At 46.6% G+C, this 11,962-nt stretch overlaps 1 protein-coding gene across 1 annotated transcript in view; it reads right to left on the minus strand.

Moving 5' to 3' along the window:
- Positions 1 to 18: 18 nt before the first annotated feature.
- Positions 19 to 11,962, minus strand: part of LOC109528370 (zinc finger protein GLI2-like) — a 19,377-nt gene continuing 7,433 nt past the window's right edge. Inside the window, 13 exon segments of the mRNA XM_019890848.1 lie at positions 19 to 1,234; positions 1,309 to 1,480; positions 1,483 to 1,624; positions 2,889 to 3,158; positions 3,384 to 3,548; positions 3,677 to 3,826; positions 4,314 to 4,484; positions 6,032 to 6,127; positions 6,863 to 7,034; positions 7,255 to 7,441; positions 8,085 to 8,273; positions 8,685 to 8,887; positions 10,650 to 10,758. Of these exon segments, the coding sequence (XP_019746407.1) occupies positions 1,201 to 1,234; positions 1,309 to 1,480; positions 1,483 to 1,624; positions 2,889 to 3,158; positions 3,384 to 3,548; positions 3,677 to 3,826; positions 4,314 to 4,484; positions 6,032 to 6,127; positions 6,863 to 7,034; positions 7,255 to 7,441; positions 8,085 to 8,273; positions 8,685 to 8,887; positions 10,650 to 10,758 (2,060 nt within the window). The 3' untranslated portion in view covers positions 19 to 1,200.

Consider the following 11,962-nt stretch of genomic DNA (forward strand, 5'->3'; position numbering starts at 1 on the left):
TATTTATATATATATATATACTTATGTAACCACCTGTGTATATGCCAGGCACTTGCACGACTGCTGAAAAAATTCTGTTGTTTACATGCTACTTACAAATATGGCTTGTCAAAAAGAAGACATTGTACAAGAGGACAGTAGATTGCAGCAGCAGCAATAGTAACATCGGCCTCTTCACATCACTTAGCGACTTTGATGGATGCCAGGGAATACTTTGATGTCGCACATCAGTTTCAGGAACATCTCATCTAAAGGACTCCAAAAAGAGCCATGTTTCTCTTCCCCGGTGGTACCAAGGGTTAAGCCAGTTCTGGAACAGACTTGGAAAGATTGGTGTGCTTCTCATCATTCAGCATTCTGTCAATCAAGTTCATCTGTTCCTCTAAACCGGGAAGCAGCACTAGACTAATTCCAAGTCAAAGGATCTGGCCCATTTCGTACAAAGTATTGTCACCGGGGCTGTTGCAACTTCATTGCTTGCATAACCTGGCAGGCTTGAAATGTGGCTGCCTAATGATTTAGGTTGTTTTGGTGGTACTGGCGGATTTGGTTTCTGCAAAGTATCAAGTGAGGAAGTTGTACAGTTCCATCCTTCAAGTTGAACTTACGCATGCTGAGGTGATGGGTGCGTCTGTGTTCGGGGCTCAGTGTGCGGCCTCACACACTCCCGTCGAAATGAAACGGTGGAGATGTGTTGTTGCCTTTGCTTGAATGTCCTTTAGGCTGTGGGTGTGGTGGAGGCTACCATCTGATTGCATGAAGCCCTTCTGTGTAAAATGTTCCCACTCTCTTCTCTCCATCAAGAACATGACAGCATGACTGCATTTGTGACAGGTAAAGAGAATCCACAAACACCTGTCTTGAGTAGGATTCGTCGGAATCCCTAAACAATGCTGAACAGGTTTGGAGATGAATTTTTCCCAATGAATGGCAGAGGTGTTGGTTGTAAACCAACAGGGGGTGTAATATAGTTGCCCAGAGGGAGTAGTGTGAGCCGGGGTCAGGTTTCCGAGGATCGTTCTGACTGGAGCACGGTGAGATATTGTTTGAGATAGGCTTGTAGGAGTCGTAGTGCAAGTGTGAGGCCTGACTGGAGCAGTGAGGAGGAGAGTTGCGAGAGGAGCGGAGGCTGGAGGGCATCAAGTGAGTTCAGCATGCAGGAAGCGCTGTCATGGCACTCTGAGAGGCTTCCCAGCAGACCTAGGACCAGAGCCTACGCTCCGCCAGAGGAACACTGCAACCGAGGACAACATCGGGTGAAGACGTGAGTCGCTGGACGAGCGCTACCATCGACTAGCGCCCACTCACCGCCTGCTGGTGCTGGTGGCAGCGGAAAATACGGGGTTGGCAGTCCATTGACAGAAGTCCCTCACCTTCTTCTTCTTGATAGACTCCAGATGTGGATGAAAGCTGAGCCGCTGCTGGACGCTGAAACTAGCTGCTGCCGCTGCCTCTTCGCCACTGGAATCATCAATACCCATAGACTCCACCACATGTCGAAGTCCCCCAGGCTTCCACTGCCCAACCTTTCCATTTCTACTCCACTGTCATTGTCGGTGGCCTCACTAAGCGGTGATGGTTTGCTGTTGCACAGTGAGTGACTGCCAGGGCTGGACTGCTGCATCTACAAAGAAGCGAAGGGATATGAGAATATCAACATTCGTCCCAGTTGCAAACACAGAGGAGGTCACAGTGATCCGGGGTGGTGATGAGTCATTGTCATGCTCAATAATGACAGCTCTGGCTAATCAGCCAGTCAAACGCTGCGCTCCATCACCGGCAATAACATGGCACGGAGAGCAGCTTGTCTTTTATCCTCGCCCATCGTAATTGTAAATAATGAGTGTTTTCTTCGGAAGGGGCTAAAGAGGTGGGGGCGCTTCACAGATTACAGCCTATCTTAGTCTGTCTGTGAATAGGAAATGGGCAGGATGAAAGGAGGTTTGAGCCCGAGCCAGAGCAACGGGCCAATCATCACAAGAGGCGGCCGTGTTTTCGCTGCCCAATCTTAGCACTGCTTCCTTTCAACGTGAAGGAACGTTAAGGCACCAACCTTGGATTTGTTCTGCAAAATGTATGGATTTAAAAAAAAAAAGCCCTCTGATACTTCACCTTGCAATTGGAGTGTTTGTTCTTTTGACTGGAACGTCATCAGTGTTGTTGCCTTTTCGAGAAGCTAATGGCAGCATCGCTGTGAACCCTGTTGCCTCTCAGCCTGTAATGTATTCAGTGCTAAAAAGCTGTCTTGATCACAGCTTGATGGTTGACTCTGTTTGCAGAGAGCAGCAAAACCAATTCCCAGTCTGTGCATATTAATCCTGCAGCGGCTTTTATCATGTTCAGACTGTGTGACGGCTCTCCACTGTAGGTTTCTGCAGCTGCAGCCTGACATACCGGCTGCCATGGATGTGTAGTATTTTAATACAGCTAATGATTACATGTTCCTTCAATATTAATTATGGGCAAGCCACAAAGAGGCTCTTCTCCCTTCAACACAGATTTAAAGCAGGCCAACAAAGTCCACTGGTGTACATTAGAATCTCCCTTGATGGTAAAATATGATAGCAGTGTAGTCAACAAGATGGCATAGAATGGCAAATGATGACTTGGATTAGTAAAAGGCAAAATCGAGCTCACCTTAACAAGGTCTGGCCGTAAGGAAAGAGAGATTCATGGAGAGGGTTAGAATAAAGTCGCAGGCTTTGCGGAACCAAGCAAAGATTGAGCAAATTACCATGCACGGCTCTCATGGAAAACGCTTCACGCCAGTGAAATTCTAATCAACATTTTTGTCCAGCTACTCCCATAACATTGATGTATTTCCTGGCAAATATTCTTTCGAGGCCTATAATGTTCCATCATGCTCTGGGAAGGGATCGGTGTCTTACCACAGAATTTTCTGTCTTGATGGATTTGACGTGCACGTAGTCCTCCCCACCTGCCGGGGAGCTGCCGTCTGCAATTTTCTCACGAACCGTCTCTGTGTGGAGACTCTGGTTCTCGCCGTTGTCCCTCGGCATTAGCCTGGGCAGCAGGTCGCTGCGCTGCCTCTTGGTGACGTGGGCCTCCGGGCCGTGGACTGTTTTGACATGCTTCCTCAGTGAGCTGGGATCCGTGTAGCGCTTGGTGCACCCCGGGAGCTTGCACACGTACGGTTTCTGTCAAGACATGCGGTGTCGCAAATAAACATCTGCTTGAATCAAAAAGAGAGTCCCGCTATAAAAAGGGGTAAAATCAGCAATACAAACAAACGACATTCAGAGAAGACAGGAAAGCCAAAGTGAGGGCCTTGCAGCTTCCAGAGACCAAGGAGGGCGTGATTCCCCAAATCAATGCATTGTTGAAGAAGGTGTCATGCAGATAAAGCCTCAACTGACTTTTACCTCACTGGAGTGCGTGCGGTTCTGGTGTTTGGCTCGGTCTGAGGCGTTCGAAAAAGCCTTGTTGCATCCCTCGTGCTCGCACACGTAAGGTTTCTCCCCGGTGTGAGAGCGCAGATGGGTTTTGAGATTTTCCAGACGAGAGTAGGCCTTGGCGCAGCCCTCAAACTACGGCCGACAGATGAGACGGAAACAAGATGTCATGGGTGCTCTCTTGGAAAATGCCGCGTTCGCGTTAGTGTGTCCGTCCTCCCCTCGGGGGGCGCGGGCCTTTCCTCGGGCTATCGGTTACCCACCGTGCACTTGTGCGGTTTCTCTCCTGTGTGCCGGCGCATGTGAACCACCAGCATGTACTGAGCCTTGAAGGGCTTCTGGTCCCGAGAACACTCCTCCCAGCGGCACACAAACTCTTTCTTCTCCCCGTGGATGTGCTCGTTATTGATGTGCTGTGGGACGTACACGCGCACGATTGAAATTCATCTTGTCGCAGTTTATCATACAATTTCTATATTAAAATCATCAATCGATCTCATTTCTATACAGTGAATCCTTCTATTGGTCACGGGGTGCTGCAGCTTATCCCAGCTGACTTCGACTCGTCCGTCCCTGGACCGGTCACAATCAAACACAGCGATTGAAATCCTTTTTTTTTTTCGTGTGTATTTGATGAAACCTGAAATATCCTTGCGCATTCTCTCTTCTCATGTTTTTTAGAAACTCACGCTTACTGTGTCTTATACAGTCAGTCACATGTGGCGGCGTGGAGAAAAAAAGGCACAGGACTATGAGGAGCTGTTATGGAAATCATTCAGACTACCTCCAACACTTACTATTGAAACACACGACTGAATTAGGACAGTTTCTAAAGGTATGTGTTCGGCTTCCTTAACGCAACAAACTGTCAGCCCTGGATGCCGTGACTGAAATGCTTACGTGCACAAGCTGGTCTTGTGATTCGTACTCAGTGTTGCAGCCCTCCCAGTGACAGTTGGACTCGTACGACGTGGCTTCCAGCTCTGCTTTGCACTCGTCACGTTCCACGTCCACCTTAAGCTCCAATGAGACACCTTGATGGTTCTGTGACGGTACACCCGTTTTGTTCATCTGTGGGTCCACAACATCAACAACCGACACGGAATGACGTGTGTGGGCTGGTTGTGTTACTTTTAGCAGCGCGCTTGCGTGTGACATCTGCTTGCTTTACGGTGGGCGAGAAGCAGTGGTGTCCACTGATGGCCTTCAAAGCTTTCTCCCATGACCATGAACGGCTTTCCTCTTGAGCACGTTATATACAGTGAAACTCCTCTACAACGAAACCTACATGGGCGAAAATACCCCCTAGTGTGAAAAAAATCTTCATGCATTAACACCATTCCCACTTTCCTGCCCCCCAAACAACAAAAAAAAACCCTGTTGCGTTATACGAAATCTTTTTCTCTGCTCTTGCCTCGCGACGAGATTCACTACAATGAAGTCTAATCCAACAGCGACCTCTACTGTTTCGTTTGGAAACAGCACGAGCAACCACCACATATGCGCAGTAGTCCAGAAAGTATTTGTTATTGTTCGTTTCAAACGCAGCAGGAACGTTGCATTGCTAAAATGGCTACAAAACGGACCTTTGGATGTCAAGCAGCTAAGACAAGAAGAGCTCTGATACTGGAAGAGAGGGTAAAAGTGATCAAAATGAAAGACGGAGGAAGCAAAATAAAAGACATTATCAAAGAAATTTATGTAAGTGAAAGTGAATGCTGATCAGAAATTTCACAATTTCTTTCCCTTTTTTCTTTTTACACTGACTATATGAAGTGTCAAATAAGTTTATGGCTTATGCACTATTGGAATAAAAATAAAGAGTACACATACGTTTGTGTGTGCGAGTACACTTATGTTTGTGTGTGTGTGTTTACATCTGAGATCAAATTTGCTACAGTGAAAAACCCCCTGTTGTGAAAAATTCCTTGTTGCAAACATGATTTCGTTGTAGAGGAGTTTCACTGTATTTCATACAACACATTCAATTTATAAAACACACGAGCCTTCACACTTTTAAAAGAACATTGGCTTCCTTAACATGCACTTTCTATGAGATTTGCCATCCATTTGTTCTTTGTCTACCTCAAATATTTCAAGAAAACAATAGATGGAAGAACAAAATGTCCCTCTTTCTGCAAATATTTGAAGTTTTGTCAAATCTCTTGAACATTTTGGTCAGACTGATTCTTCAGTGAAATGATGAGCATCCGCACGTGCAATCGTGCACGTGAACATGCTGACTGCGGCGTGTTTGTGTCTAGCCCAGGCACCCGATCTTCATCAATTGTGGTGGCCCCAAGACGCCTGCGCACGGCGCCGCGCTCATGCATCACACACAAACTTGCCTTGCTGTCCACTAGCAGGCAGAAATTTGTCATGGAACCAGAAAAAAAAAAAATCCTCACATGACGGCGATCCACTGGCCAATATTTCATGAAAATGAAGTACACTGGCACAGTTTACACCATCCCGGGAGAGCGGGGCTGTTGGAGGGGTGTAATGAGAGTGCGGGGCGAAGCAAAGCTCTTATGGTGCATGTGGACTTTTTCTAAATCTGAAATGTGTTTCACAAGGAGGCTGGAGGAGGGCCACGTTGGTGTTGGATATATACTCACCAGGGAACTTGGTGCCTTGGATTCGGGCTTCACCTTTGACCGCTTGGTGATGACAGGCTCAACTGTGCAGTTCATGACGGATTCTCCACAGGGATTCTGAAAAGAACAACACATTTAGGATGATTTCAAAGAAGCTAGTCAATGTTAAAATGCTTTGGAAAGAAGTTGCCAAATCATGTTGCGCATCCATCTCCTGCATGAAATTAGGCACTCTGCTCAATATTTCAGTGCAACCTCAATTTTCTTGATTTAATCGATTCGGAAAAGTCGCGCTCATATCGAATCATACGAAAACTGAAGCAATATTCTCCCATAGGGAATAATGTAAATCCAATTGTGTTCTGTTCCAGACGGTACATTATATTGGGACTAACTACAATGTAGCATACACAAAACAATGTGAAAGGAATAGAAATGGATATATTCAAGTTTAACATCAATTTGACCTTTATTGAAGACTTGATGGCATACAAAATATGACGGAGAGGGAGGAGAAAAGTTTTGTTTTTTTTTATGCGGAATCCGTCGTTTTCATGCTTTGCTATGAGTTTTTTTTAATGTTGTGGTATTCCTCGTCACTTTCAAACTTTCTTTGGCCCCATGGTGATTTATTGAACAGTCATATTTAATATAAAAGACTTTCCTAAGTGCTCCTGATGACCATGCGAGATGACACTGATTAAAAAAAAAAAAAAAAAAACCTTCATACGCTAAGGTACTTCCCTCTGCCCAACCCAAACCCTACATAACGACGAGGATTGCAAATGCATTATGGGAACCCCCTCAATTACCAAATAAGACAACGCAAAGGGTTTCGGTAAAAACATTTACTTGGGGTGCCAAGTCAGTGCCGTGGCCGGGAGCGGACAACGCGGAGAGGCCGAGGGCCGGGTGGCAGCTGGGGTAGGCGGCCGCCGGCTGGATGAGTGGTGGAGTGTGGCCCAAAGTCAGCAGCTGCTGGTAGGCCACAGGGCTGATGGGATGAGGGAAGGCCAAGGATGGGCTGCAGTTCCAAACATACCAGAATCACATGTTCATTCATCCAAACTCAAGGTGGCACACAGTGTTCCTCCGAAATATCGCAGTTCAACTTAAGGTTAAATAAATCGCCTCTAGGTCGTGGATTTTCATCTATCCGAGGTCGGTCTGGAAGCAATCTTCTGCCATAATTAACAGTTCATCATAACACAATGCAAGTTTTGCTTTCAGTTGACCCTCATTACCTAATTCCTCCGACCGACAGGTGTCCGTACGAGTTGCTGGCAACGGAGCCGGACCGGGAGTTGTTGATGTACGCCACCAACGAGCTCGGCGATGTGCGGATCATGGTCTGAACATCCACGCTGGCGTCGGACAGCGGCGAGATGGATAGCGTCCTCTTCCTGCTCAGCCTGGGAGTCAGTCGGGAGACTGCGGACACACAGGTCAGAAGCCTTGAAATCACCTTGGCGTGTTCGTTGGGCTCTTCTCAAGCACGTTGAATGCCAGTTTTCATTAGCCAGAAGGTAGAACATGCGCATGAAATACTTAATTTGTTGGTGGCATGACCTCCGAAGCTACACCCTCTAACTTTGTGTTGCCGCTGCAACTGATGTGCAACATTATCCTCATTAGGATTCAGACATAGCTAATTGATAATTCCACATAATCACCTCAGATAAGATATGCCGGGACAGGCTCACCGCACCATGTTTAATGAGGCCAATTTACTGAGAATTGATTCCGATTCTCAGCAAACGAGAGCGATGAGATTGATATGAAGTGTGAAAAACACGTGATCTACTGTTTCCTGTTTATTCTCTGCATGTTGTGTTGCTGTGACATGAATACTCTGTAACTTTCGGAATTCGAAACATAATGTTACGCCACATCATCACGTTGACCAAAATAAGAACAAACAGAACGCTTGCCCTTGAAACGGGCCGCACACTGCAGACTCGCGAGCATGCTCAACCTGATTTTCAAAAGAAATTATTCAGACTGATGAGCAATCTTTCGTTTTTTTGTGACAATGACGATGAAGATGATGATGATGACGAAGTTTATGACTCACCATCAATGGGGGTCATGTAGTCTGAGAGGTGGGCCCCTGCGGCTAACCCTCCCCCCTGCATGAGCAGCTCCCCATAGGAGCTATGGTGGCTCGCCATCAACTGGTAATACTCTCTGGTCAGACTCACCCCAGTCGGAGAAGGTGGAGGGAGCCCAAAGAGGCCACCATCTTTGAAATGGTCGTGAGCCACTGAGGAAACAAATTCACGTGGTACCATGAGCCGGATTTCACCACACAGTCCCTCCCAAAGCGCTGCAGGCGCAGCGGTGCCAGCACTGCGGTCCAAGATGATCCGCATACCTCTCAGACAGGCAGCTTCATATTTGTTCTCTCTCACCTAGCATGCTTCCACGTGCTGTGCTTTTAGCAGCTTTATTTCACGTTGAATCTTTCCACCATTAGCCATGACAGAATGCAGAAGAAGATTTATGTCCAGTGCTGCTTTCCAATCTTGTACTCTAATTCCAGGCTGCTTGCAAATCACCTTTCTTTGATTGAAATCGCAGCAGGTTATATGTGGACGCCGTTTCAGCTCGGGGCCTTTCTTACCTCCGCTAAAACACGCTTGCCGAGTAAAAGTTCAACTTTGGTGATACTTACAGTGAGTGGGGCTCAGGCCTCTGGCTGCCGAGATCATTGACAGCGTTGGGCCACCGTGCACCGGGCGCAGGTAGTGCTCCATGTGAGGGTTGACGTACACGTGAGGGGAGCTGAAGGGGGAGTCGCCGGTCGCCATGGATGCAGGAGAGAGGCGGATCAGGGAGATATCAGATATGACAGGGCTGCCTGGCAATCCTACGGGCCTGAGATGGAAATGGGTTTGATCAGCATTATTGGAAGTGACCGTTGAGTAAACTCATCAGTGTGCTTATAGCGCAGCTCCGGGGCAGCACCGTCACCTTTGCACGCTGTGCTAGGAATGGCATAAAATGCTAGTTTTTGCAGGCCTTCTTGTGCATCATCTATAGACCAGTTTCAATGTTTGCAAACATTGCGTCCAAGATGCGCGCGCATCTTAATGACGTCACTGTTGTTTGCAAAGACGAGCATTCTTAATTGCCTCTCAGGTTGAATTTCTTCACTTTGACATTTAGAGCACTGGGCAGAAATCACATCGCGCATCACCCCCCCGACCATGAGTATGAGAGCATTTAAGTCGCGTCTTTTCACGAGCGTGTATGAAAGCATTTCTGTCATGTGTGTGACAATGTTTCAACAGAGAGTGCGAGAGCATTTCAATAATGTGCATGAAAGCCTTTCAGTAATGTGTCAGTGTTTCAGTCGCACATTTGAGCGCAATTAAATAGTTTCTGTGAGGGTGTTTCGGGGAGGGTGTGAGAGCATTTCAACAGTGCGTGTGAAAGCATTTCCGTTGTGTATAAGAGAGTTTCACTGGTGTGCGTGGAAGCCTTTCAGTAAAGTGTGTTTCAGTAGTGCTTCTGAGAGCATTAAATAGTGAGTATGAGCTTGTGTTTCAGTCAAGTGTGTCAGTGTTTCAGTGGGGTGTGCGAGAACATTTCAATAGTGTGTAAAAATGTTTCAGCAGTGTGTTTTTCAGCACTTAATGTGAGAGGGTGTCAAACATGAGTGTGAGAGTTCTTCACTTTAATGCATGAGAGTGTTTCAGTCGTGAATGTGTGAGGTAATCATGAATTATGTCCCTGTGTGTGCCTCTTGAACGACACCTGTAGTAGAATTACACACCGCCAGCCAAAAGGGACAAAAGACGACCCAAGTCCAGTTCTCGAGGGTTGCTAGCCTGCATCTTTTCCATGTTTCCCTCCTCCAACACATCTGATTCAAATGATCAGGATCATTGTCAGGCATCTACAGAGCTTGCTGATGACCTGATCATTTGAATCAGGTGTGTTGCAGGAAGGAACAGCCTAAAATATGCACGGTACCGGCCCTTTGTGTATATCTGCACTCTACTCTACCTTACTGTATAACAGCAGTCTGCTTCCACTGTCTGCGTCAGCTCCCGGTGATGAGTGTGCTGGCGCTGAGGTGTCATGTTGGACAATCAAGGAGCAGGAGACCCCTAACGGTGCCACGGGCACCATAACAAAGTGCCAACAAGTCTTAACAAAGTGCCACGCCGGGCCACAAATGACACAACAATTCATTTACTGCTCAATGTTGCTGTAATTAGGTGAATTTGGCACTGGCAATGGGAGGGACAGCTAGATCAAGGTCTTGATGAATGAGGGGTCCACTGTCAAGATCAAATCACATTAATCAAGGTGGCCGCGTCTGAGGACAGGCGTAAAAACCTCCAACCACAAGCGCCACCCCCGAGCATCTCCCCCGCCCCACACAAACCGAGACCGCGTGATAAATGGCTCCGCTGTTGCCAGGCGCAAAGCGTGTTCATTTCAATGGAGGACCACTCCATCCATCCATTTTTGACACCGCTTATCCTCACTAGGGTCGCGGGCGATTCAGAGCCTAAGCCGAAGAATTCATTCACTCTTACCCCCTTCTGACCCCTCACAAAGTTCAGACCCCAACATGTCTGCTCCCCGGAAGCGGAGCTGTGTGTATACGAGGCAAGCATTCACTCACCTGTGTACGGCGTGGAGAGTGTGCGGCTCGTAGTGGTACGAGGGGCATCCTTCATGATGCCGCATGTCCAAGGCGACGGGCTTGTGGAAGGATGAGAAGATGTGTGGGGCTGCATAGAAGCGGAGAAGAAATGAAAAAGTCATTAATGAATGATCAGAGCGAGACCAAGATTGAACAGAAGCAGACTTTTGACTAGCAACCAGATGCGCTGAGTTTTGCTCCCTACCAAAGCATTGCCTAGTTTTGTGTGTGTGTGTGTGTGTGTGTGTGTGTGTGTGTGTGTGTGTGTGTGTTTTATCATCAAACGATTAAAATATTTAATCAAATTAAAACGCAACTGTCATAATTAACTCAAATTCACTAAAAATTAATTGTGATTACTCACGCATTTTTTTATTGGTTCTGAATTTCCATTTATATTTTTTTGTCCTATTTTTTCCCCATTTTAATGCTCTCATCAACATGGAATCATGAATCAGTTTTCTTTGTGCAAAATGCAAATATTTACTGAAATAACAAATTCGATTTTCAATTTTACATGAACATTTTTCACTTGGAGCAGTTATTCACACATAATCTCTCACACAATATTACTGTCCATCAACAACAGTGAAAAAAATATTTTGTCACACAACAGCTGCTTTAACAGCTCTTTTTATGGAATCAAAACAGAGCAATATAGCATTATAAAGTGCACATCTAAGGTAAACTAGTACTCAGCCTAGAGTGGATTTAAGCCATGGTTGCATACTTCGTTTTTCTCAAGTTTGCTTTGAACACAGCAGTCAGGCTATGTTGATTCTGTTGGTCCTTATTGGTCCTCGGAAGTCTCTCGACAGTTTTGTGTAGACATCATTTCGGGTGACTACACTTGGTTCGAGGCACAACACTGGAGACGTTTTCTTATTTTCAGTGTGTCCGCTACCACTGCACCGCTGAACTCTCGAGGTGCCTCAGCGCACCGTCGCTGTCAGACGAACACAGAGAAGCTCCACCCGCTTTATTTATATGGACACGGAACACTGTAACCTTCCACACAAAATAGTCTCAAACAAGTAACAATCGCGTCAGTGTCAGCTTGAGTCGAGCTGTGGACAATGTTGACAGGCTTGCATGCAGTAGCCATACATTTAGCTATGGCTTCTGCTAATTTGTTCTTCGCCATTTTCTTCGCTTTGAAATTATCCATAGCTGTCCGTCTCAGACGAGGGGGCGGAGTACTCACTCAGCTGTGCGCTTGGCCATTAAGTGGTATTTCTGTCACGATTCGGTTTCTGGTCTGACCAGCAGGTGGCATGTGCGGTCTTCTGGTC

This window comes from Hippocampus comes, unplaced genomic scaffold (genome assembly GCF_001891065.2).
Source record: "Hippocampus comes isolate QL1 unplaced genomic scaffold, H_comes_QL1_v1.1 scaffold174, whole genome shotgun sequence".
In the NCBI taxonomy this organism is placed as follows: Eukaryota; Metazoa; Chordata; class Actinopteri; order Syngnathiformes; family Syngnathidae; genus Hippocampus; species Hippocampus comes.